General features: G+C 37.9%; 1 protein-coding gene across 5 annotated transcripts; it reads right to left on the reverse strand.

The window, feature by feature from the left end:
* LOC117425615 (ubiquitin conjugation factor E4 B-like) lies at positions 1–27999 on the reverse strand. 5 transcript variants are annotated; one of them, XM_034042690.3, is made up of 29 exons: positions 27695–27999; positions 24206–24410; positions 20543–20678; positions 19720–19807; positions 18965–19109; positions 18414–18642; positions 17823–18251; positions 16245–16358; positions 14274–14415; positions 13863–13963; positions 13365–13479; positions 12060–12143; positions 10868–10924; positions 10394–10510; positions 9285–9383; positions 8831–8944; positions 8366–8564; positions 7814–7952; positions 7020–7119; positions 6771–6898; positions 6208–6306; positions 5854–6089; positions 5265–5391; positions 4495–4639; positions 3986–4120; positions 3316–3507; positions 2443–2617; positions 1799–1945; positions 1–1222 (listed from the first exon to the last, which is right to left on the reverse strand). In XM_034042690.3, the coding sequence occupies exons 1-29, from the start codon at positions 27716–27718 to the stop codon at positions 1152–1154; spliced, it is 4092 nt and encodes a 1363-aa protein (XP_033898581.2). In that variant the 5' UTR covers positions 27719–27999; the 3' UTR covers positions 1–1151. The 5 variants fall into 5 exon arrangements, with proteins under 5 accessions (XP_033898581.2, XP_033898583.2, XP_033898584.2 ...); XM_034042692.3 differs by lacking the exon at positions 16245–16358 and having other exon boundaries at positions 14274–14412; positions 27695–27998; XM_034042693.3 differs by lacking the exon at positions 16245–16358 and having other exon boundaries at positions 18099–18251; positions 27695–27997.
* Position 28000: the final 1 nt, after the last annotated feature.

Below are 28000 nucleotides of genomic sequence, written 5' to 3' on the forward strand. Positions count from 1 at the left end.
TGAATGTGCATCACCGTTTATTAGAATGTGAAGTCTGCGATCACAGAGTCTGTTGCAAATGACAATTTCTGTACAGTTGTATCTTTACAATACTATGATTACAAGTATTTGTTTTCCATAGTAAACAAGGGGCAGTGTATAAAAAAAAAAGAATAGAAATCAAATTCAGATGTCAGATATATATCAAATTGAATGCACCATCCTGACTTCCTTTCTTTATTGTTTTTCTTCAACCGTGAAACATACCGTACATCCCACTGAACAAAACATCACTTCTAAATCCCATTGTTTGAAACAGGCCATACTGATGCTTTGGACACAAAGTGAGACATACTTGATTAGTTATCCAATGCAATTAAAAATAAAATAAAATAAAAAAAAAACAACTGTAAAATACTTACCATAAAAGTTGGTTCAATTTGATCATTGTTCCTTTTTATCTAAACAATTCTATTCATCCAACAATCATTTTCATAAAAGATAAATTAGCAAGTTAATTTCAAAGGTCTACTCAACGAATTGAAAGTTTAAGGATATTATAGCAGTAGACTTCCCACCCAGTACAGTAATTTATGCACAATTAAAGTTGTGCAGCATTGACCATTTTACAATGTATACAGATGGTCTTATTTCTGCTTTCATAATACAGGGACTTCTTGTTCACTTTGGGTGAAATAATACTACGGTAGTGCAATAAATAAAAGGCTGCAGGGCTAGCATCATACAGGGTAGACAACCCCCTTTGGGAAATAAAACTAATTTCTGCAGACATACTTACTGTAAAAATACAAGTGATTGCAAAGCTTGCTTTTTGCTGTCCATATCCATTTCATTTGCCAATAGGCCTTAAGCTGTGAAACCTCAAATAGGTGACAAGTACCTGTTACATTCTTACATTTGCACCCAGCACCTTTGTATATTTGTATTTAAATCTATATATATACAGAAAGCCGTGAACAAAATATTTTAAAAGTCTGCACTTTATTCTTTATTACGTTCAGTACTATAGGCTATGAAAGCCTCAGTCCAAAGAAAAACAAAAATTAAAAAAAAAAGAAACCACCAAACTATCGGCTCTCGTATATCTTCCCGTTTCTAATTCCTGGACATCAACGGGTAATCACTTCCCTTAATTATCAGCAGCGAAGGCTTCATTGAGAATAGCGGCCAGCATTTAGCTTCTCCCTCATCCATGCTTGAATTCTTTCTTTCAACTCCGGAACTGTCATTTAAAAGAAAAAAAAAGATGATTTCAATATTAACCTACATCTCATAACATTTTAAACACAACTGATTTGACTACATTTAAAAGCAATCAGTGAATATACTTGACAGGATAATGTGTACTAGAAATTATAGCTTTGATTTAGTTTTACTGAAGACCAAGTTTACTCACAGAACAAGAAGCTACTGTATGTTGGAACACTACAACAGAATATAACTTTGAAGGCAAATCATGATCCCATGCCAGTAACGTCCCTGCCTCTTATGTCAGCATTGGTTCAGAAATTAATAGTAAAAACAGGCTAGGCACTGCAGGATAATCCTCCATTTGGAACCCCAAATGTACTGTATCAGTGTTATTAATATACATCAGCTTCATATGATACAGGTGTCTTAACCTGCCTTTAAGCCAATATTTTGGTTGACCAGCCCTTAAAAGATTGCCTCTCCATCTTGGACAGAGTGAATTTAGGATGCTCATCAATCAAACCTGTGTACATTTAAATAATCTACTAATCCTCCTGCTCAGCGTTGAACAAACTGTCTACAAACACATCTTTAAATCGTCCCCTACGTGATTCCAGCATGTTCTCAGTAAGATTCTGGCGGCTGAATGGGTCCGTGGGCGAGTTCAACAAGTGCCGCAAGATTATGGAGCGGTCCATGACGTTTCCAGAGGGTAGTCGGACAGGGTCACTCATCAGAGTATCCATCAGAGGATCTGTCAAACAGGAACGAATTGACGTTTAGTTAAAAGCATGTTCAAGCTTACTAAATGGCACCCAAAACATATAGATGCATTACATATATTTAACAGCTGCCAATGCATTTTAAAGTCTTCTGGGCTTTCATAGCAGGTACTGTCGGCTTTAAACAAAGAACAAAAAAAGGCGAGTCTTCTTGTTCTGCAGGGAGTCTGTTTCTTGAACTTGACTTTAAAGCCATGATTTGTTTTGATTGTTTGAGACACCTGATCAGACCTCAAGCAGTGCTCTAAAATCTTTGAGGGAGCTGTTTGTGTATTTGCTACTAAGACTATCAATTTATTATGCAGATCTTGCATTGATTTACCGCTCATAAAAAAAGGTTTATGTATTGTACAACACTGTATAAATCATCATAAGAATGTGTTATTTTTTTATTGAATATATGATGATTTAAATGATAAACTGCCATTTAAAATGCCAGAAGTTTACTGTATCCTTTTCTGATACTTGCCTTTAAACTCGTCCGGTGCATCGCTGTAGTCAATTTCGGATTGAGAATTCCTGGCCACAATCTCTTCAACCTTTTCGGACAGTAGCTTAAATTTTTCTACTGCTATTGTTGACTTGATCCCAGCTTTTGTCATTTTGGAAATTACTTCCTCAAAGAGTTCTCGGCTATAGGACCGCTGAAAACAACACAAAGAAAAAAAAAAGTTCTTATCTATAAACAAATAAATTGCTCACAAGTAAAACGCATTTACAATAAGAATAAGAAGCACATACTAAAAAGTAACCATCAACTGCTAGTCAATGAGAACCGTATACTATACATACCCTTTAGACAATAATGGTAAAGCAATCATGGAAATAAATTCTGTTGTATAACCTCATCTATTGCAGGCTTTATTACCTTAATAAAAATACATTTTAAAAAAAGGACTCCTCGCAGCAAAATGAGCAATGCGCAGTTCAATAGGAAGTGGTGTTCCTGGGAACTGGCCAGATCAGCACTGCAATGCTGAGGACTGCAACATTTGGGAGCAGAAATGTTGTAGGAGGCTCAGCCCTACTGAGTACAGACTTAAATTTCACAATGCACAAGAAAACATCTTCAGGTAGAATAACGATACTGCTAGCACTTTCCCCAACTAGCCAGACAGATGCGCGACCTGCACTTTTATAAACATTAACAATTACTGTTGTGGTTACATGGTCTGAAAACAGACATATCTAGTTTGAAAATGCAAAGAACAGGAAGGCCATGTTACTTTGTCCAGGAAGAAATTAAGAAACACAAAAAAAAATCAAAAGACAATGTTCACCTCTCAATACACTTTTCCAGAAGCATTGTACTTGCTCTGCATTTGTGAAGCAGTACACCCACCTGATCGTCAGCAATAGCCTTGGCAAACCTTGCACAGTCTAACTGAAGGTAAATATCAGTTAGCTGATCCAGCAGCTTCTTTGGCTCAAAACCATACTTCTCGGGATTCTCAACTTTCAGGTCGCGGCACTTGGGGCCACACAGCTGCTGAAGGTTAAAGTTCAGCATGGCAGCTAAACGTGGGCCAAGCTCCTTTATACAATAAAAAACAAACATTAACAAGGGTTCTGTCAATTCAAGTGCACTTCAGAAACTTTTGATGCAAAACAAAATTAAAGCCATTTTTAATTACTGTGCCCAATTCTTTTACCCCCCGATTTTCTCCCCCAACTCCCCACACAGCTCAGGAGATCCAAAGGTTCAGTGGGCGTGCTCCAATCCCACGACCAAGCCAGCTTCCTCTTTTACACCCAGGAACTCGAGAGCGGATATCAGCGAGCTACTGGCCTCTGGAAGGACAAAGGTCAGCCCCTGCAGGTGTCCACTCTGAGCTCACTCGGCTCCTGGCCAGCAGATATACATTATTTTTTTTTTTTAAAGAAAATGTTTATTTCATCATGAGTCTTTGTATGTAATCCAAAGCATTTGCAATGCAGTAAAATCGCAAGCACAAGGTTCTGCTGCATGCTACAAAAGTCTGGGATTGTAGAGGCAGTGAGGTTTGACTCACAGGTCTGAGGAAAGGTTTCTGAACCTGCTTGGTGAGAATATGAAACATGTCAACCGTTTCCGTTGCGAGAGCAAGGTACGAACGAGACACGCGCTCATCCTGGGTCAACTGAGACTGCCTGCTCTGCTGCTGATCCTTCAACAAAAACAAGGAGAGAAAACTCGAGTCAGCAAACCATCGTGCACAAACTCATCTTAATGAGACCAACCACACGTAGCAATAACCACCTCAGACTGATCAACAATATTTTAGATGTTCAGCATGTTTCTAATGTGTACTGCATATGCATAAAACCCAAGACATTATTATTATTATTATTATTATTATTATTACTACTACTACTGCAACAATTCATAAAATACTTTAACATTTGTAATTAAAGCCTGCATTAAAATAAGCTTTTAAAAATTACAATAAAGCAATGTGTGATCTGCAGTGTTTTCAGAATTTAGAACAGAAGAATTCTCAAGAGATTTGTCTCGGCTGTCACACTCTCCGCACACACTAACCCGAGGCAGCAGGTCCCACTGCTCCTTGTTCTTCATCTCCTCCTGCACCTCATGAATTCGTTTGAGGGACTCCAGGCTTTCATCCAGCAAGAAGGTGGTGTCGTTTATCAACATGTTAATGTAGCGAACAAACTGCTTTCCAGAACTGCCAAGTGAACGAAGAACTGTTTAAAATCTCATCTTGCATTCATAAGTTCTCATTTCTTTAAATTCTAACAATATCCTTCTGAAAAGGTTTAAAACAGAAATTATATATTGATGCACAGTAGTTTCCAGGGTGGTTGACTAAATTATTCATTTAAGGAAAAGGCCCTTTCGAACTATCTACTTTCATGTATTATTTTATAATAATGTTTTGGAAACTGTTTCCACACAGTAAAATGAATGCATGGATAAATATTTCTCTGGAACTCTCTAGTCTAGTTCTCTAGGTTGACACCTGTACATCAATTACACTGATCCCTAGACAGCTCATCCCAATCATTCTCATTCAGGTAACACCTGTCAGAACTCGTATAAGGAGATTGTGGGGGTGATGCACACACAAGCAATATTACTTAAATATACTTTACAATACTATTTAAATGAAACTGCTATTGTTACAAAACTAAACGAGAAATAGCTCGGGTGCAGATTGTAAGCCTTAAAAACAGGAAGAAATGTAAACTGCACGTTGATGATTAGTTTTGCAACATTACCAGTCTTTGCATGCCTACTACGAGGCAGCACTGTCAAACTGAACTGCGTCCATGAAACCTGATTTCACTAACTTGAACTCCTCCATGAACGTGCCATGGTGAGCGGTGTTCTGCCAGAGGCTCTTGAAGATTGTGCTGATGTGGTAGCGGATGGTGAATTTGTCATAGAATTCGCTGGTAGCTCCTGTGTGTTCAACATCTGAGGAGAGAGTTTGTCAGAAAAACGCAAATTCATAACAAATTAAATTCTTCCACTATGGTTTTTGTATATTTTTTGCACTGCCTTCTCCAGCACTTAATTGTTAAGCATAATATTTTCATATATTCCATAGCAGCTGCTTAGAACGTCACATCAAATCTAGTAAAAAAGACTGCATGCGCATTGTAAAGATGGTTAAAATTAAAACAGAATATAGGAGGCTGTGTGGTCCAATGGTTAAAGAAAGGGGCTTGTAACCAAGAGGTCCCCGGTTCAAATCCTATCTAAGCCACTGACTCATTGTGTGACCCTGAGCAAGTCACTTAACCTCCTTGTGCTCCGTCTTTCGGGTGAGATGTAGTTGTAAGTGACACTGCAGCTGACGCAAAGTTCACACACCCTAGTCTCTGTAAGTTGCCTTGGATAAAGGCGTCTGCTAAATAAACAAATAATAATAATTACCTGTATAAAACTTCATCAGTGCCGGGACTAACTGTTTGATAGACAGGGGATGGTTCTCCATCATCTCAGAAAACCTCTGGGTGCGTGGCTGGACGGCCGGGTTTGTCACAAACAGGACCTCTACGAGCTTGGCGATAAGGTAAGGGTTTCTGATATAGTTTTGGCTACAGATGAAAACGATAAGGAACGTCACAATGTCCTGAGTGCAAGGCTCATACAGAACCTGAGGAGAATACCTAGAAAACAAACAAAAACAAAAAACACAAAGTCATTTTTATTGAGCAAGATAACATACAAGTGAAAGCGTACCATGAAGAGCTGTGCATGCGAAATGTTCCAGTGAGAATCACTTACTGCACAATGAAAAGAAGGAACTCTGCCACATCTTCAATGTAAAACTCCGGCAGGGCAGCAAAGACGTTGGGAATCTCTGGGTTTAAAGGTAGTGTAATCCTAAAAGGGGAAACAAAATTAAACCAAAAAATAAAATTACAGTGGCATTGTTTAAATGATTACTCAGTCTTTCCTCTTGCAATTTCTTACCATGCTACTACCACTGAATCTAAACAAGCACAACCCTAACAAATACTCAAAATGAGAAATGCTGTCTAACACTTTTGTAGTGACCCCTGCTGGACTATGGTTAAAAATACAATGCTGAGCCTGCAAAGATCTACACATTCAAAAATATACTGCAATCTTTCATTCTGGATCAATCTAATCTATTCCTGTTCTGCTTCTTGACTTTGTTTGTAAAACTGCCCAGTTTCCAGAACTGAAAACAAGAGTGTGTCTCTACTTTTCACCTCTCATTATAGAGTGGTCCGACTGTTGGTCTTTAAAAAAACATGAAACATCTGCTATATCAAGTACTGTAGCGATTATACAGTATAACACACTGTATGTGCTTTACTTACTGTGGGTAGGCTGGGTCAACAATGCGCAGAATCAGTTGAATCACCATGCCATAAAACTGCAGACATCTTCTCAATAAGTTCTCATCCAGCAATCCTGCATCTGCACAGGCCTTGCAGCGCACCAGTTTCTGGATGAAGACACGTTGCAGAACACCGATTTCAGATTCAGATATGATACATATCCACCCCTCCCCCCCTCCCAGATTCATTTCAAACCGTCTACAGCTCAACATGAATGCTCCAACATACCTTAAGCTGGGTCTTGCATCTTTTCAGCATCTCTCTGTGTCTTGTTGCCAGAGGAGAATCCTTCCATTGACTCTCACTATTCTTCAACTCTTCTACTGTTCTGCAAGTGTAGAGCAAAAGGAAAAACGTCATCAACTTCCATCTTCAATGTACAGGTCCCTACTGTACCTACTTTAATGAATATATTGCATCTAACCTATCTATTCTTTAACAAATCAACTACACTTCTATTTTTCCACAATTCATTGCATACAGAAAATTAAGGCAATCTACATAGGATATGCTAGCCTCCAGTTTACATACTGCCCAACTGATTACAAAATAAAAAATAAGTGGCATGAAGTATTTACTCTGATGTTATTTTAATTAGTTCCAGTTGAGGGAGTTTTTGTCTAGACAGTGGGAAGCTCTAGAAACTATGAGAGACTTCCTTAAGTTAAACCGAGATCAAACACAAATAACTTATTTCAGAAAAGAATCTTAGCTAGAATAATACATGATGCACATTTCATTTTCATTGCAGAGTCTCGCTGCCTCAGGAGATCTTTTGCAATAATCTCTGCTTAGTATTCAGGCCCCAGCTCTAGAAAGATTTTACCCTTGATTATTAGTATATATATTTGTAATGCTTTTTCCACCTAAATCATTTTTTAGGGTCGGCCAAGTAAGCTTTTCTAAACGAAATGTTCATTTAAAAAGCAGAAGGTCCCCCCCCACTGTTTCCCAATGGCTTATTTCATGTTCTTAAAAAAAGGTTGACGACTAATTTTAAAAATTTGCCCTATAGTTCTCACCGGTTCAGATCCCGGATTGCTCTCAGTCTTCGTATGTAACGGCGGCAGCCAGGAAGAATAGACAGGTGGTGAGCATGTAGGGTCAGGAAAAAGCATTCTGTAGGGAATTTTGGCTCAGGAAATTTAGACGGATCGTCATCTGTTTAAAACAATAACATTTTATAAGGTTAGCTGCATAGAAGACTTTCACGGCAGCTTAAAACTGACGATGAAAATCAATAAAAAAAAAACGATAAAATAAAAAAACATTAACAGTCTCAGGAAGACTGTTTGTGAAGAAACAATAAAAGACAGCGATTGCCTTGGCAAAATGTATTCACTGACAGTTTCATGCACAGGACCTCTGAACTGCAGGTGCCAACATCACAACGGGAAAATTCAAATTCAATGGGTTCATCAAAATTAAATGTCTAGACATATCTGTAAGCAAACAGAGTATTAATTTTTTACAGGAAAAACTGCCTGTGTCTAAAGCAGCATTGCAATCCCTAAAGATAAACTGGCACAAAGCCGTTGAAATTGAAGAAACTGATTAGTAAAAACTGCACTTACAAAGCTCTGCCAACCAGCTCTTCAAATCTTCCATGGGGGCTTTTAGACGGGTCTCGTCGGTAGTCATATTTAGACGGCACTTCGGATGGAAAATGTAAAACGGATCGACTGTCTCCAGTTTAATTTTCATGCTCAGCTGCTGAAGGACCCACAGGAAATTTATCATGAATCCATCTGTGGACACAAGCCTGTCATCTGTCTAAAAGAAAGAGAAAAAAAGGAAAAAAAATGGCATGAATATGATCTATTGAATGCTGAAGTTTAGCTCACAAAAACGTGTGACCACCTATCACAAAATTGTATATGATAGAGAATATATTAACAATAGACATTAATTTCACAATGTAACTGTAATTTTATTTATTAGTTGATTGAGTAAGCCTGGGAAATTGAGAGAAATCATTCACTGCTAGGTGGACCTCACTGAAACCAAAACAGAGGAATATTGACAGAAGAGAAACTTACTTGCATCTGTGCTTTCTTTATGTTTCGATTGACCACAGCCGCCATGTAGTTTAGAGCAGCCTCCCTGGTCTCCCCATTCAGTAAAATGTTATGCAGGATTTTAAAAAGATCGCCCTAGAAATAAAAAGTCAAGAGTCAATTTACAAAACTACTATAACTTACACATAAAACATTCATATAAAATATAGGGAGCTCAAACTATACAGACTCAAAACACCTACTGTAAGACAATTCTTACAGGATCTCCAGTTTGAATCTCTACAGTATGCTACACTTTCTTTGCAATAGGCTGGACAGATTGTTTTTTAAAACAGTACATGACCCATTGCAGTTCTGAGCCATGATCCAATGTGAGCGAGAGACCACTTACCCAGCATTCACTGGAAAGTGAGACTATTTAAATGTATACTCTGTGGAAGTGAAACCAGAAGTAGGGGAGGATGTGAATACCCACCCTTGCTGATTCCAGGTAATGCTGCAAGGATTGACTGACCAGTTTAGTATTTTCAAGGGTAATCGCAGGTCCTGAGAAATATTTGTCTCCCACTTTTGTCTGAAACAATAAAAAAGTCAAAAACATGGAATATCAGCTACACCATTATACCACAAACTGATCGTGGTTCGAAGAGAGCCACAGCTGTATCTCATATACTACACCATATTGTCATCAACACCGGGGCTCTATGATCTAAACAGCACAAAACCTTAACCCTTTGCAGTCCTTTGTCGGACTGGGTCCGACATTGCAATTATTCCTCACAGGTCCTTTGTCGGACTGGGTGCGACATCATTATAGCAACGCAATAAACGGGTGTTTAGTCGTTTTTTCTCCGGAAAAAGCCGAGAAAACCATTCAATTGCCGAGTGGGAGCGACAGGAGCCGAGACAAGTCGAAAAAATAATAAAATAGGCGTATCTCATGAATAGTCATACATGGTATCAGGTATCAGATAACGGGGCGTTCATAGTAAACAAGCTGGCTGAGTGCGTCAGCGCACAGAGACTATCATGGACATTTGCAGAGCTTTTTTCAGATGTTATAGTAATAAAATAATGACTTGGATCGCATTATTGAGGAGTTTGGTGATAAAACGAGTGATCCGGAGATGATCGATCGGTATGTACGACTATTATTATTATTATTATTTATTTCTTACATAGGTGAACGCTATAGCAAACGAAAGGGTGGGGCGGGGCTGGGGATGCCTAGTGAGTGCTTTGTTGATATGCAGGGCCATTTAAACCCGTTTGACTGTGAAAAAAAATACTTTTAAACAGCGCGTATAAAATTAACTGTGCGTGTGAAAATTAATTAGACCTGGCGTGCCTGACGCGCAATTAATAAATGGACTGCAAAGGGTTAATAAAGCACCCTAAATCAGCTCTATCGCCAAGCGCTTTCCAAAGTTCTCTTACAGTATGTAGTGATGTAAATAAAAGGGATCAATAATTCAGGTGCCTTAACGCTCTTTTTTTTTTTTTTTTTTTTTTAACTTTTTAACTTTTTCAATAGCATGGTCTAAAAATAAATACAAAATAAGTGCAATAAAATTCCCTACTTACATCATCTTCAGCAAAAACAGACAAGCTGAAGAAAGCGCCAATATATGACAGTCTCTGGAGCTCTCTGCCTGACCCCGGGCTCAGAGAATCAGGGCACCACAGGGGCAGTGATGTGATCTACACAGGAGCACAGAACACATGTTAATACCCTCTCTCTCATGCTAGAATGATGCAACACATACATTGGTGACATTGCATAGGAACACTACTAGCAAGCTGAACCATCTAAGGCTTGAATATATAGCAGCAACACTATAGCATGTCATGACTATGCCCCTTTTAAACTCTCTTAATGAATTGCATGTTCATTTAGAGTAATAATATTCAGTATATTAGTAAACTGATCATTTTCCTTAGCCATTTATGAGAGCTTTAAGTCACCAATATGGTATCAAACAGTCCAAAAAACACATTCCTTTTCCTTCCTTAATTTAAGATACATAAATCATTTAAAATCTTCATAAATAAACTTACCAAATTGCACACAGGGTGAGCCTTCCCGAACTTTATTTCACAGAGTTCAGCTAAAGCCTGCAATAAAAGTAGTAATTCAATATAAGAATTCCTTTCTAAAAAATACTCCAAGAATATGAGCACAAACATCTTAAAACTGTTGGATTTCTTGATATTACAAGAAAACACCAACAGGTTGATACAGGTGCAGGTGATCTGTAATAGCCACTGCTCTTGGTTAGAGTTAACTTTAAGTGAAGTATTAAAAAAATTAAAAATAACCTTACTTTAAATACTTCATTGAAATTCATGGAACGATATTGCCAATGCAGAGATTAGTATTCCATGCACACATTAGATATGAAAACAGAGTTGCTATATATTTAACATTTAGAAATGTCACAAGCAGGCATATTAAACTAGTCAGTGAATGCCAGGCTCAATGTTCTCACCAATACCTATGTACGGTACGTCAACAGTGGGCATATTAAACATGAAGAATGTGCTATATCGAGCCGTGCTGGTGCAGCGACTCGGTTTGTTTATTCACTGCACTTTGAGGAAACTAAGTCAGAGTTTAAAAAAAAAAAAAAAAAAAAACTAAAAAGGGTTCTTAACATCTGGACTATTACAAGCCAAAACATTTGGCACTGAAAGTGGATGGAAAATGTCCAGTAAAAGGGACATGCTCTTTTGTCTTTTTTTTTTTTTTTTTTTAAAGTCTCTTTGCAATGGATTCCTTTGTGTATACTTAAAATAAGTGCTAATGTTAAACTGCCAATCTGGAACGCTAATACAGAGAACGTATTCTATTAAACAAAGCTGTGGGCTTTCAGCTCAACAATTGAGGGATTGTAAATGTGGATTTTCTTTTCACTGGAATGCAAATATATAGAAGGAAAAACTGCCAATTCCAGTAGCATTATAGAGCTATAAGGACTCCCATCACATTCCAGTACAGTCTTAAATCTTTTGAGAGACCAATCATCAGTTGTAAAAGTGGTATACTATTTCATTAATACAAAGGTTATCAGAATTCTTTTAACATGATCTGCCAGGATTTATTACTAAACACCATGTAGAATCATTTCACCCATTCACTCACTTTTTCATCATAAAAAAGACACTTAGTATCATTCCTTAAGACTAAAATTCAGACTTAATAAATCATATCCAAGTCATGTTCAAATACTTATGGCAATTGTTCTCTTACCATTAAAGGATATTTAAAGTTGTCACTGTCAAAGGAACACTCTTTGACAGCAAGGGCCAATCCTTGTAGTATTGGAACAAAGATCTGAAAAAGAAGATGATGCTGGAAATGTAAGATGAGGAGGGAACCTTTGTATGTGTTTGTGGCTCAAAAAGAAAACACACCTGCATGTGGAACAGGAAAGCACACATTCAGCACAAACTACATTTCAGTGAGGAGTGGCCTCAAGGTCAGCTTTAACAATGGCTCGGGTAATAAAGGCCACTTTACTCTATCACAGGGGCTTGATCGTCTTTATTTTCAGAGATTTATGTTTCTAATGGCAACATGTCTGCTTTTCGATAAAGTGACACGTGGGCAACATTTCAAATCTGTCAACTGCTTTATTATAAATGTCAAACCTAACCAAGGGAAGAATATTTTGTATGACTTCGCTCACTGGAAACCACATTTAGTGAACACACGTTCCTTGCATCTTCATTCGAATCCTGAAGTGCATACCGGTGGGCATGCAGTATATTAAACATTTAAGTAGTTATAATCCATTTCGTGTGGGACTCTCTCAGCAGCTCTTTTAACTAGTCCCCTTAATAAAGTTGGAGCAACAGTTATCTTCTGAGGCTTTTATATGCACACAATTAGTGAGAGTATGAAGGGAAACCTACATTCTGAAGTCCGATTCACTAGATGTGGCAAGTGACCTAATTGACTGTGGTCTCCTGTGTCTTAACCTCTAACCATTGCTGACCAGTAACTGTAGCAAGTGACAGTACTTGGAGCAAGAACAATATGATGTCAACATTATCCGTCTGCTTTTAGTATGCATGTCCCTTTAACTACATTGCATACTCAGAGCCTTTATTTCAGTAGGATTAAATTGCAGAAAATACCAGATGCTGCAACACTTACTGATGTTGTAAGCATTTATCCTAAACTGCATTCTGCATGTATACTGTTGAGGTGAATCACACACACAAAAAAAGGTGATCCTTTTAGCAGACCGTTTTTTTGCTGGCAGCTTTTCTAAGCAAAGCAGAAGCCACATTACATTGTTGTGTTTAAAAAATCCGAGTCTACAGTACTGTTATCATTGAAAAGGGTATGGGAGGCTTAAATGAATTATTTCTAGACAATAAAGAGAACATAAAATCATATGGTAATTGACATCCATATACGGTGTACACTTATTGACCAAGAATGTTATGTATATTTTAGACATGCATAAAAAAAAAATTAAAGATATACAAAATCAACAAACAAAAAACATCCAGTGTGCATAACTTATTTAATACTCAAAAATCAAACCTGTTTGAAAACCTCTTCATCCTGGTGAGTCATTCTAATGAGTTCTTGAATGAAGCCATAAGGCAGGTTCCGGCACAGCATGTACGGTACTAGCAAAGACTGCTGCAGCAACGACCTTTAAATCAGAGCAAGGAAATAATTGGCTTCTGCCAAAAAGTTTTACAGAGGCTGCACAATCACTAAGTATACACCATGTAACATATCAGCACAATACAGGCTGCATCCAACCCACGTCTGCATTTAACTTCTCATTATTTCATTCATTCACAAATTAGCCATTATAGAAAGCCTGAATACATAAAAAACATATTCAAAATGGTATGTTTGTGATTCAGTATGCCATTTTTTTTATATAAGTTTATTATTAATAAAATATATTCTTTGAGAAGCAGATTTTGTATAATGTCACCGTCATTAAAATGTAAAAAGAAGGTATTTCACCTTCTAGTTTCTGCAATTACAGTACTGTCATGTAAACAGTGTTACATCAGCGTTTACCTCGGCTGTGTGAGTGCTCCCTGTAGCACCAAAGCAGCATGGGAAATACACTGAGATCGAATGTTGCTTAGCAGTTGGCTGGCAGGTGGTTGGCTGCACATCTGAAACAAAACAGATCATGTTATTCAATACAGGATTTCAGACCAGTCACATAACAGTGTATCTCATTCTGAACCAAAAATACTCTTACAACCAGTAACAAATAAGGTGCTTAATCAAGAATTTTACAAACCAAAGAAGAATTCCATATAAAAAAAAATAAGTAAGGAGCTTTAGGTGGCAAATTGAGTACCGGCAAATATTTTGTTAAATTACAGATCTTTTTCAGGAGTGTATCTGCTAATAAATGTTCACATTTTCTGTAAACAAAAGCACCACTGTACCGTTTCAACTGTTTTGTGAAGCAGTTACCTTTGGAGCTTTCCTCTCTTCCATTCCAACACTCTCAAAGCGTTCAATGAGGTAGTTCAGCATCTCTGTCTCTTTGCATGCTTCAATGGTAAAGCGGTCACTTCCAGAATCAGTTACGACACCACCTGATGCACCAAGGCTACTAAAGGAAACAAATTCAGTGAATTAAAATCAACAGATACAAAATTTTTGCACATAGGACTCACTCCAATAAAAGATAAGAATGTGCATCGTTATCTTAATTAAAACATTAACCGTACTGAGTGTACAGACACAGATAGAGGAATCCACATCTATATCCTCTGAAGCTCTAAATAATTTCTTAAATTTTGATTTTTAAAACCCATTTAGATAAGCAGACCTCAGTGCAACATAAGTACATAAAAAACAAACACAGTCACCACCTTTTATGCCCAGATTCAGATACTCTCAATTAAATGCTGACGAATGTCTTAATATATGTCTTTATCATTATTTTGCTCTAGATTGTGACATTCCCAAGCGGAGATCATAAAATATCAGCTTTTGATCTGTCAAATATATAGTGATAGGGTAGTCAAATCAGCCCGATACAGCAATATACTTGAGGGAGACCATTACAGAACTGCTCATGTTGCACACAATTATACAAAGTTGTAGTCTACCATTTAAAAAAAAAGAATATGGAAAAATATGCATTTTTTTTATTATATACCTGAAGGAGTAGAATTTTAGTCTAAGTGGGTCAATGATGTCAACTTTTCCCAGGCACATTATGCACAGTGTCAACATGTGGCTGTCTCACCATTAACATAAAGTAGCAGAATGCAGCCATTAATGTAATATGTTAGGCTAATGTCTCTAAGTCAGCTGTCTGCACGTGTGGAGTAAAAAAAGAAACCTGGAACTGAAAAGGTATTTTAATTACTGCTAGTAACAGATACATTTTCCAGTCAACATTGGAATATACATCTATAAAGAAAATAGATCATTGTCTTCTGTATTGATTACCGTCCTCAATTATGATGAGTGCAGTGTTCCATTAAAAGATATACACAGTAATACAATTTGAAAGCTATGGAAAAATGCTCCCACTGCCAACACAGTACTTGCATTACGCTGAGAGGTCGGTTTCAAAACACTGCAAGCAGAAGAATGTTTCCATAGCTTTGGAGACTCCAAGAAACAAATAAGGAAATAATGTTATTGTTAAATTAAATTAAATATAGCCAGTAAGAGTATACAAAAATCAATCCAGCACTCGGGTCATGCAGCCACCTTGTGAAAAAATAAGATAGGCATACAAAAAAATAAATTAGCATACACAAAACAACTCTATCCACATAGCACTTGTTTTTGTATTTTTACCATCAAAATCACCAGTAATATTTCAAGAGGCCACTGATATTTCAAGAGGCCACTGATCTACTTGTAAATTACATCACAACTATAGGGAACCAAAACAGCTTAACGGATTTTAAATGAGGATTGTTAAAGATTAAGAATACAACTCCAAAGCGTGACATAAGAATGTGTTTTTTTTTTGTTTGTTTGTTTTTTAAGAGCCAACAAAATTATGTTTTTTACAACTGCATCAGCACACCTGTTTTCTCACTCTCCAACACAGCTAAAAATCACCCAGCTTCAGAATATAAAACAAGGAGACTTCCTTATTTTAAAACCATGAAATACTTTGTGCTGCGTCACCAGTTTAAACCTGGTTATAGAACAGAAAGGCTCGTTTTTGTTAGGGGACAATCACACTAAATGACTTTGTACCCCTTGTTAGTATTGTTAATGCTCACATTTATTTGTATAATCTGCCTGCAATCTTTCTTCTTGTTTTTTTTTTAATGATAAATCACATTAAAAATTAAAGTGATGCCAAGTACAAGCAGGTCACACTTCACGGAGCACACCAATATACGCGGTTAGTTCTTGTACTGTATGTCCAAGCATGCCAGTTACTGCACACTCAAATCACGCAGGTACCTGGACCCAAACTGGACCCTAGAAAATTCTTCTTCCTCTGCCTCATCGTCACTGCTGTCCTCAGAGACATCAGAAAGGGCAAAGAAGAGGAGGGAGAGGGGGCTGTCGTAGATACTAGGGCATGGAAGGGAAGAAATAATGAAAGAAAAAACAACAGGGACAAAGAATAATGGAATGAAATAGGCAAAGAAGCACGAGTAAGCAAAGGTAAAATGAGCCACGAAGGAAAAGAATACGGGATTATGCAACCAAGAGCTTCATACAGCAAGCAATAACAGCTTGTTTGCATAACAAAAATGAGTGCAAATAATGAATTTCCACGTCAACCTAGACAAAAACAATTGATCCTTCTCTAAATTAATCAAGCCCTCCAGAGATATCACTAGGCAAAAGTCAAGAAGTGAAAAAAGTTATGTTTTTAAATGAATTAATCTGTTATTAGGACAAGACAATGATTATAAAAAAAACAGTCATGTATGCAGGTTGCACTTCAAGCCAAAAACATAAATCAGGGTTAGAAAATAAATTCCATCTACATGCTACATTCAAAATTTGCATATGCATGAGTATGTGAGTAAATGGGACTAAAGAAGACACCTCTATCTAAATGCATTGGGTTTCAAAACAGAGCCACCATAATTTTCTATTACTTTATTAACAGATTTGTTGCAGCACCAATATTTCACCGAAATGCCGTCAGAGAAAAGTGTCAAGAATATTGAATGCTTCTGACTCCTTATTTTAAGTGGTGTCACAGTGAAAAAGCCTCCAATGAATTATGACGGTTGGTCTATTTAGCAACAGCCACCTTGTCTACAATGCAAATCAATTTCAGCGTACAAAACGCGTAGTTAATTTAGCTACATTTTATTCCAAGAACCCAAAAGAATGCACATCCTTTTAATAGAAAGCAAGCTATCCTTGAGCTATGCTTTACCGTGCCTTAAACTAAGGATTCTAAAATGAACTACCCTTACGTTAAATGTAAGAAATATAAAATTTAAACCAAAACCTACTCTGCAATATTATTAGAATAATAAATCAACCACTCAGTACATTAGCCATGTTGTTTTACATGCATGTTGATTTGTCACTATTTCTTGTGAACTTTGTCACAATTTACTTTTAAAACAGGAAATGAAATGACGGTAATTGAATAAATTTCAGTTAACAGTCAACTTTCAAGCGCTAGCAAGTTCTGCAACACTAGCCACAAAAAAGTAGTTGCTTATTTATTTCCAGCAAATGTTGCCCCTCTAGTACAGTGGCAGTAAACTGATTGAGCATGTTAAAGTCATGCTGTTTAGGAGATACCTTAAACCAATTCAGGCAGAAACCACAACTGAATTTGTATTTAGGTTCACCGAACAGCAGCTTTGTTTTTCTTTTAAATATTGGAGTGGATGACCAGTTAGTTAATCTGGCAGGAATTAAAAGAACTGCTGGAGTATAAAAAGCACATTCAAAACAAAAGTTAGTTTGTCAAATCAAATATATATTAAAAACAAGCACGCTTTGAGGAGCAGTTTTTAATTGTGTGTTAATGCTTGCTGTTCACACTGGCCAGTGGGGAAATACCTAGAAGGTATCCTGTTTATGAGGGAGGGTCGTTGAGTCGCAGTGCTGGGAGAGCCTGGGACTAATGGTGGAGGCAGCGAGGTGGGCCGCCGTGGCCTAGGAGAGCTGGCTGGGACAGCCTGGGGACTCGTAGCCATGACTTGTGGACTCCGGGAAACAGAAATCCCAGGGGAGGAGGAGGAGGAAGCTGCAGTGGCTGGAGGGCTCATGGCTGTGGATCTTGGGCTGGGAGAGGTGGAGAAAGCCCAGGGGTAGCCAACAGCATATGGACGGTACCTCTGGGAAATGGGCAGTGGTGCTGAAGAACTCGCAGGAGAGGAGCGGGAGGTGGGAGACGGCACTGTCAAGGGGGCTGAAGATTGGGATGGAGATGGAGCAGTCATCACAGCAGAGGTGACTGCCTGCGGATTTGGACTAGTCCCATACAGACTACAATAATATTGCAAAACAAGGAAGCAGTAAAACAAGTTAGATATAACTTTTACACCAATTCATGTTTCCTAGTGTGTGTGTGTGTGTGTGTAATATATAAAATAACTTTCTAGATTTTCCTTGTATGTGTGTGTGGTGGTGATAAAATCATTCACTTGCCTTGAGAGAGAGCTGGCCCCAAACGATCCTAAATTGGTAAGCATGGGGCTTGTTCCTTGGCTCGAGGAAGGGTTCAGAACCAGATGTCTATCAGGAGATTTGGCAGCTGCAGCGATTGGCTGTGATGTAGCGGTCAAACTGGCAAAAGGGTTGTCCTCTCTCGCTTGTGTGGACATCATGAGAACTTCCATTAAAATCTGGCCAATTAAGTCCTTAAAATCTGAACAAACTTAAAAAAAAAAAAAAAAAACTATAATCATCAAGTCTTGATCATTTTTGTGCAACCAGGAGAAATTGTCAAATGAACAACTTGCAGAACACAGTATTCATGAAATAAATGCCATTTTATTGTCTAATTAAGCCAAATTTGTTCTTCAGTGTAAATTAATTTATGATAATTGAGGAGTCGTGTGGTTTTATCACACTGTTCGGTAAAACAACGTGGGATCTTCCACACTATGATGGAAGTCTGCATGCCAGAACTATTACAAACATTAGAAATCTGAAACATATGAATTAGTTCTGTTCTGTGAAAAGCTCTCCCACTATACCGGCTTTAGGATCCTGTGTGAATTCAGCAGCAAGTAACGGAAGGAAAATGACATCCCTGTCCCTCTCCTTCCAGGAGACTCTGAGGATCTTACAGATGACCTGGAGTGCCTGCTCCTCTGACACTTCAGAGTCCGAAGAAGATTCCTTAAAAACAAATACGGGAGGCATTAAATGAGCGAATGCGATTAATTCACGATTACCAATGCCTGTGTGTTTTGCATCTGGACTGAGGGATTATCCTGTTTTTGAAATTCCCTGTGCATTTGCAGCAGAGACTGTAAGCGAAGGTCATTTTACAGTTGCGGGGAAACAGGTTTGAAATAACTTAGCATTTAAAAAAACAGAAGGATTAAGGAAAAATAAAAGCTGTCAGATTTATTTGCAAATGGAAATACGACTGCAAGTGTGTAACGGGATCAGAAGGGGTTACTCAAGAGGAAGGACAGCAGCTCGGATAGCCTTCTGAAGAAAAAAATTGGAATATAAGCAGTTCGAGGAGAACGCAGTTCACACTGCTCATTCCATTTGTAGCAAAACTGTACTCAATACTAAATATGGCATGCCTTCTCCTAGCTAGCTGACCTAAATTTGTCTGCCTTATTTCTGTCTTTACAGACCACGGCTTGCACAGCACAAAGCTGTCCTTGGTTTCTTCTTTGTGCAGGAAAGGTTTCTCCTTAAAATGCTTTCCTTGCTACAAAACAAATAACACTATGTCTGCCCATCACAGTCCACCTAATCTGAACATTCTTACCTTGTCTGTAAGGCTCCTCTTTTCTCTGCGGTCACTCTCCTCAACCTCCATATTTTCAATTCCTGAGTCAACATCCACCTGGGACATGCTGTGCAAGCAAAAAGGGAACCCGGTTAAACTTACCGTTCTCCGTTTATGGTCTTGAGTTGCATTAGTGCTAAAACTGCTTTAAAATACTAATAGTTTACAACACTCAAAAGCATTCCCCGACAGCACACCACCTTAGAAATATTCAAGAAAAGTCAACTTCTTGTATATATAAAAAGAAAAAAAAACAGATCTTGCACAGCTCCCAAATAGGACATTCTAGACTACCAGGATGTCAGAATCAGTCTAAGAGATTATCCTACTGTAGGACTGTGATAATGAAAACATATTTGTTTCTTGGTTAGAAGCTAGTTAATTTGCTGCTGTTGAATGGGGCCTCTGTTTTAAATTCAAGAAGGGCATTCCACCGTCTCTAAAGCTCAGCATTGCATTTTAAATCAATGCAAAAACATCCTTCTTGTGGTTACTGAACAATGGAATCCAGTTCAAAAGCAAGAGCTACAATATGAATGTTTGATATAAACTCCCAGGTCTTTTCACTTCATTTATTACGCTTCAACCCAAATTAAATAAATTTACCAGACAACGCTAAAAGTTAATGCATAGTGTTAACTACCACCTGTCTAGTGTCTAAAAGTATATTTTACTCCTGAAGAAAGACAACAAGCTATGCATATTGCAGAACATTAAGATTTAAAGCTACTCAATATTTTTTTAAGTCAGGTGGAAGGCGAATGTTGCCATTGTTTGTTGCATAGAGTACCAAGAACTTTACCTTTTTTCACAGGAAACACTGTCGATGTCCATGCTCTGAGATCTGGAGAGGGTCTGGGATTGAGTTTCCAGGCTGTTTGAGGGAGAGCTGCTGAGAGAACTCACCCCCTCACTACTCTGACTCCGGCAAGCAACTCCTGGGGAAAATAACAAAAATAACCAACATCCCTGGAATTAGCGCTTGGCTCCTGTTAACAGTTGTCCATTTTCACCTGAAATGTTCGGGGTGTAATCTTTTCCATCTAAAGGCTGAAAACAGAAAATGAATTACTGTTAAGTTGAGGAATAGCCTTAGTGTTAAACAGCACAAGCCTACCTTGATAGCATCCATGGAAAGAGGCTCTTAATTAAATATGGTGTCCGCAGGTAATCGCTAAAATAAACACCAATAGAGCAAATTTCATCCATGGTGTTAAAGCAGTAATCCTCTTTTTACTGCACTGCAGGACTCATACTTAAAGATCACAAAGATCACTACGCTGTACTTTAGCAAACACACTATAGAACAGCAGCACCTATAGCAGCACCTAGACACTAGCAAGAAAACAACTCCTTTTTAATTTAGATGGGCTTACTGATAATGCCATGGATCAGCTGCTCCAGGATTTCTCTCTCCCTCTCAGGATTGCTCAGCCTGGGTTTACTGTACTCTACATACATGATGACATGCACCTACTAAAGCTCTGACAGGGCTCAGCATTCACAGCCTGTCCCTCACATGGCATAGTCAAGAACCTTGCAATACAGAATGCCACATAATGATCATCCCAATAACCATGCTGCCCTGTACAGCTACAGTATGGCCAAATGTTTTGCATCACCTAGAATTTTAGAATGGAGACAAAAAAACTATATGAACATAAGATCTTTTATTTAATATCATGCAATCAAAGAAACTACAAAACGAGAACGCAAAAGTCTACCGGAAGCCATAATAGTAGTACGGTATTTCATGTTGGATTTTGATGCGTCACATTTTTCAATTTGTCAGTTTCATGAAGTATATGGAAAACTACAAAACGGTATGGAATTCAATATGCTAACATTATTCAGCAGGTTGCATTAGTTCTATAGGGTGATGGCCATAGCTGTAGGCGCCAGATGAACACACATCACCAAGCAAGCAGAACATTGCAAAAAAACTGGAGTTTACAGATTAATGTACAACTAATCAATAGGCAAACAAAATTACTCCAGTCAAAAATTGAAAAATGTAATTAAAAACTAAAACTAGCCAATTCTCCAAGGTCCTGGGGTTAAACAGAAAAAGGTACTCTCATTGTGTCTTAGAGGTCGATTTGATAAACCAAGAAATTCTGTACTCCTATTTCAAGTCTGACAATCAGATAGTTTAGCTCTTCGGATGAAACACATTGGGTTCAACACATATAAAAATATATCCTACATCACTTCATGATAAAGCTAGGGCACCCTTTACATGAAACCAGATTAAACCTCAACAAGTGTTAAGGAGGTTGTCCCATTACTTTAAGTAGAAAAATGTTGTAAGCTTAATAACCTTGCTGACCAATGCTTAATGCATGTTAGCCGGCATTGAAAGATGGGTCTTCGTATCCCATCAAGCTCCTTTTCCCTTGAGGACACTGCATCAGAGGAAAGCCATCCACCCATGCCATCAGCTAGACGAGGCACTAACACTGTTCATATTTCAGCGTCACTGTGGATAAAGATTCAGAAGCTTTCTAATGATGGGTAACACAGCGCATTGGTTTATCTGACCAATTCTGAAGGTTTATGTAAGATCGCTGCTATTACTGGGTAAACGAAACAGATGCACACTGACAAAAAAAACACACCTGCAGTGTCTGAAAGAACATGACCAGCAGCTTTGGGATGACTCTAGCAAACAGGAAATTGAAATAAAGACAGACCCCACACGGTTTTCCAGTACAATGTCAAGCAGGTACACGATTTGACTGACACCTGATCAGCTGTCCTAGATTGGATCCAAGTAAACAAGGACAGCTTCATGCAGCCAAACTCAACAATTCAAAACTTGTAGTTTTGGCATGTACAGGCAATAACATTCTAGGTTCCGCTACAACAGGAGAGCACAAACACAATATCACTTAGCTGGAACATTAAACTATGCTGCAGGGTTTCATGCACATGCCTTTCAGAGTCACTGTTTTATCTCAAGCATAGCTTAATCTGGAGGCCATGCAATCACTGCATTAAATGGCGCATATACCACAAAATGTAATATTTTTAAACCGGCCCACTAGCTTAAGAATGTACTACACAGACAGCAAAGGTTTTGCTTAAATAAATAGAAGTTTGTACAGAATCCAAACAATTTGCAATGCTGGTTGAAAATACAATAAAAAGTTAAAGGTTTTTCTGAATGTTCTTATGGCAGTCGCTTAAATCAATGCCTTAGTATCTGTGAAGACTACAAACGCAATGATGCGCATATCAAACAGTCTTTACATGTGTAAAAAAAGCAGTAGCGACAGGACACGAGGAGCACAGTGCTTTCTTTAAGAAATGTTCAAGTATATGTTGTATTCAAACTGCCATACATTAATACAGCTGCATTTTGTTAAAACAATTGGGCTGCCTCATCTTTTGTCCCAAGGAAGAGATCTTATGTACAAAAACGCTTGAAACTCTAAACAGCAAATACATTTGTGTTTCCATTTCTGATTTGCATGTTTGATTAGCACTTCAGGGAAATCATAATTCAGTAACACATGCAGTTTCATGGTACCTCACTAGGCTATCCGCATAAAAATGCTGTTCCACTGGGACTGGCACAGACCCACAACTTCCATCAATGCGTTAGTAAAAGGATATCAGTTCAGCAGATAGGACTGTAAATCAGGTTTTGTGACACAGACAGAATTCCACCTTTACCTGACTGTCTGAAAGGTCAAAATAACCAAAATAACCTGGGTTTTACAGTGCACCATTTTTCAACTAAACATTACAGTACAGAATATACTGTTATAAATGCCTGTCATTAACTAATTAAGCAAGTTACCTGATTGCACAGAAACCGGCACACATTAAAAATAAATTGGAAGTGAAAATACTGTGTGCTTCTTAATTATGTCTTACTGTTGTCTGACTATAAAGTACAGCACTTCTTTACATCAAATTGTTATTTTTTATTTTTATAAAATGTAGTGTGCCCAATCATTTTACTCCTGATTTTCTCCCCAATTTGGAATGTCCAATCATTTTTTCCCCCCCCGTCACTGCAGCAAATCTCCACACAGCTTAAGAGATCCGAAGGTTTAGTGGGCGTCCTCTGATCCCACGACCGAGCTAGCTTCCGCTTCTACACCCAGGAACTCAAGAGCAGATGTCAGTGAGCTACCGGCCTCTGGAGGACAAAGGCCAGCTCTATAGGTGTCTGCTTTTGAGCTCACTGGTTGCCTGGCCAGCAGGGTTCGCTGTAGCACGATAAGGAGAAACAGTCCCTGACGGTTTTGCTTCCCTAACCTACGGGAGCGCAACAGCCAATGCGACGCTCCCTTTGGAATCTCCAGCAAAGACTGTCAACTCCTCACAGCCAGGACGTGAACCTGCGCTGCATGACTCACCCTGCACACCACGCGGCTGTGCTTTTACCATGTGAGCCACTTGAGGGGACCATTTACTAAACCATGAAACATTTGGTACACAAACAGTCCTATACCTGATGCACCGATGGGAGACGTAGCAGGGGTCATGCTGTGAACGCTGAGCCCCAGGAAGTGGGATGGGCCGGGCGCAGCTGGTGAGGGGGCTGTGGGAGGTCCAGGAGGGTTCTCTCTCTGTGGAGAGGTGAGGGGAGTGCTGAGAGGGGTGGTGGGCTGAGAGGTCTGTCCGCCTGCGAGTCGGGCAAGGCGTCTTCTCCGGATCTGGAGGAAAGAAAAATAAACCAATATGGAAAGTTACTCTTGTGCAGCCTTGGATGACTGATTATTGTATATTTCAGGTAGTCAAGTCAAGATTTGGTTAACCCCAATTTACACCGCATAACAGGTACAGCAGATATAAAAAAGGGTTAAATTGCAAAATGTGTTCATTGCTACTGATCCAGTTTATCTACATAAATCAGATTATATGTCCAATGCATTTCCTGGAAAGACTTTGAACTTTTCTAATGATGAACTGCAGAGAACATCAAGATACAGGAAGATTTGCTGTGGATCAAACCCCCATGCTGTGTACCTCTCACACAAGTAGGGCGCTAGTAGAATTTACCAGGGTTGAACCACATCTAAGATAAATTGGTTAAGATAGAAAAAGCAAGGGCCCAACATGACATCCACCTCAATGAGGTCAAACAATGGAGTAGCAGAAAGGGAAGACAAGATGGTATTACCAGTGTTCTTCTGTTCATTTTGTATACTGTTTTTCAATAAAAAATGTAATTACAATGTAATTACATTTAAATGTAATTTAAAAAAAAAAAATGGGGGGTTAAGCCACATACCACATTATGAATAATAAAAAATAGTTACTGTATGGATAACAAGCACAAGAGACTGTTCCTAAACCACATACCATAATGCCATCAGAATACTGAACTCATGACAATAGACTATCTCACTTGAAGTGACTCTTTGCTGACCCAGCTATTCCTAACATACTCTGCTGAAAACAAGTCTGTTTAAAGGGACCCCCCCCCAATATTGCTATTACAAAACTTAATAGGAAGTGAACGTAGCTATATAGCCAACATGAGAACTGGCTGAAAAAGGGGGGGGGGGGGGTAAGTTGTTTACTCTCAGTGTAAAGTGTCACAGTGCAGTTTCATCATCAGCTCAGTATGGAGCAAGCAACACATGCGACGTAGGTTTACCAACAGCTAATAATTACTGTTATGGACCATGCTTGTTAGCTGAATAACCATACCATCTTTCATCTTTATCTTTCAGGTGATAATAGTTTGATAGGTGATAATCTACATTTTTTAATTATTTATTTTAAGTCAACAATTTACTTTTCTGATTTAAGTTTTTCTCTGACTATGTTCAACTTCAGAGACTTATTTTCTTTCTTGCATCAGATTTACCTAAAGCAAGAAATGAAACGGCACCTGTCCTGTTTTTGTATTGTATGCCAGTGTGGTGAGCAGTGTTTGCCAATGTCTATTACTGATGTTATCACCTGACAGCAATGGAGCCGGGGAAACATAGCTTCTGATTTCCCAATTCTATGCTAGCACTGGTGGACAACAGCTCTGCTTAACTCAAGTGCTACAGTACCCACTCCCTCCCCCACTCCCGGGTGGCATCACTAATCTAGAACACTGTACATTTCCGTGGCTGAGGAATCTTGTCTTAATACAGCTCACACTTGATGTATGCAGCGTTTTTCTTTGATGCCAGCATGTTATGGTGGTCTCTGTCTATCTATTTTTCAGGGAAAAAATAAATACATTTGGAAGACAACATCAGCATCTATCAAGATTTAATTTTAAGATCAGACACTCTTAATGGTCACTATATTGATTTATGGGGCATGGTTTGTCAGATACTTCATACTGTATCTGGTCAATGTTTGAATTTGTTAAGCTTCTTATATTGGAGAGATTAAACATTTTACCAGGCTGACTAATAATACAATTCATTTCCCTAGATATGGTGTGGTTTACGACTAATATCAAATCTTAGCCTATATACTAAGAAACGTTATGGCAGGAAAACAACTGCATATAAAATAATAAAAGATGCAAATACTGTATCAATAGAACATGGCTATCAGGAGGATTTGGTCAGAATAATGCATCACAGTTCTAAAGATTAAACAACCCTGTGTTGTAAAAATGAATTACTGATATAGAGGGACGCAAAAGAAAAAAGATTTAGCTACAAATTATGCAAGTATATCCCAGCTACATTCCTAATAGGGTCAATTGTAATCTCAAAAAAAAAAAAAAAGAAATCTTATCCACAGTATCTGAGAATTAGATTCGATAAAAAATAACTAGTACTGTATTAATCAGATTACATGAAATGCTTACTAACAAATACAAAAGGTTAGCTAAATAGCAAAAGTCAGAAATACTTACAAGCCAATGTTTTTAAATACCACACATTACAAACTTACAGCTGTAAAAGCTACCAGGATAACTGAAATCTAATTTTCACATTCACCTATTCTTATTTTGTAAGCATATGTATTAATAAGTACACATGAACAACAGGAATGGTGAAAATGTTCACATTTAACAACCAGTACTTCAAGAACTAGTGCAACTTCCTGATGAATGTCAGAGTCACACTGTCTTCACAACTATTGTATATTGACAGCATTGAACAGGAATACCACTATTGATGTTTTTCATAACAGACTTCTTAACAAACTTCATTTTAAAATAAAATAATATGAAATACTCTTACCCTTCTTTTACAGAACGGGTGAATAGCACCATGGTCCCATTAACGCTGGCACAAATGCTCATCAGCCAGTCTATTCAAATAGGGTATGGTGTGAACACCAGAATACGTTACATAATTTGGTTTGAATGCTCAATCAAAACAGTAACTTCTGTTGTCACATTAACTTCCAAATGAACGAGAATGCTACAAGTACCAAGTATGAATGTATATTTTTTAGATAACCTACAGTAAAATGACTTGACATGCAAAAACTGCATTTAAAGTTAGAACATTTAGAAAATTGTTGTTTTGTGAAAATGCGTATCGTGCATTTTAAGTATACTTTATAAATGATGTATGGTTTTAGGAAACGGTGATCGAGACAACTGTGCTATATATATATATATATATATATATATATATATATATATATATATATATATATATATATAACATTTATTTTTAAACGACGTACCGGTACGCATGACGTTAAAAAGATGACTGCAAAATGTGTAGCAGTAATTAACAGTTGGTGTGATTATATGTTTAAAAAAGAACTAATAAATATAATAATTTAGAAAGCCATAACCTATTTTCTAGCAGAAGAAATGCATCCAACCAAAATAAAACTCTAAACAGATAGCGAACGGACAAAGACCAAAAAAAAAAAAAAAAAGACCAATTGAATAAGTTATATATTATTTGCGTGTTATAAGTTAATGATGGTCAAAGAACACTATGTGCACACATAAGAATGGTAATAATGTGAGTATGCTATTTAAAAATAAAAAAAATAAAAGACAAATTCATCTTACCTCATCAGCACTCAGTTCTTCCATCTCTTTCCTTTTAATTTGTAATGTCACTCTGTCTCTTTAATTTAAATTGAACAAAAGTGCATAGTCTAAAGTCGATTAGATTTGAAATAGGGGCGATTGTTGTCTGTTTGTGTATATAAAAAAAAGCAGTACATATAATTTAAAAACGGTTTTCTAATCGCTTTCTGTCAAGAACGAAACAAACACACAAAGTATTATTCATCAAAACAACAAGGCGGCCATTTTGGTTCAGAATCACGTGACCGGGGATTGGGGCGTCGATATCTGACAGGTGGTGAGAGC

The sequence above is a fragment of the Acipenser ruthenus genome, chromosome 20 (genome assembly GCF_902713425.1).
Source record: "Acipenser ruthenus chromosome 20, fAciRut3.2 maternal haplotype, whole genome shotgun sequence".
Classification (NCBI taxonomy): Eukaryota; Metazoa; Chordata; class Actinopteri; order Acipenseriformes; family Acipenseridae; genus Acipenser; species Acipenser ruthenus.

Coding starts and splice junctions, on each gene's coding strand:
- LOC117425615 (XM_034042690.3), bottom strand. CDS start 27,718: ATGGAAGAACTGAGTGCTGATGAG. Junction 20,679..24,205: donor GTCTCCCATCGGTGCATCAG/GTATAGGACTGT, acceptor TATTTTCCCCAG/GAGTTGCTTGCCGGAGTCAG. Junction 13,480..13,862: donor GGAGCACTCACACAGCCGAG/GTAAACGCTGAT, acceptor TCTGATTTAAAG/GTCGTTGCTGCAGCAGTCTT.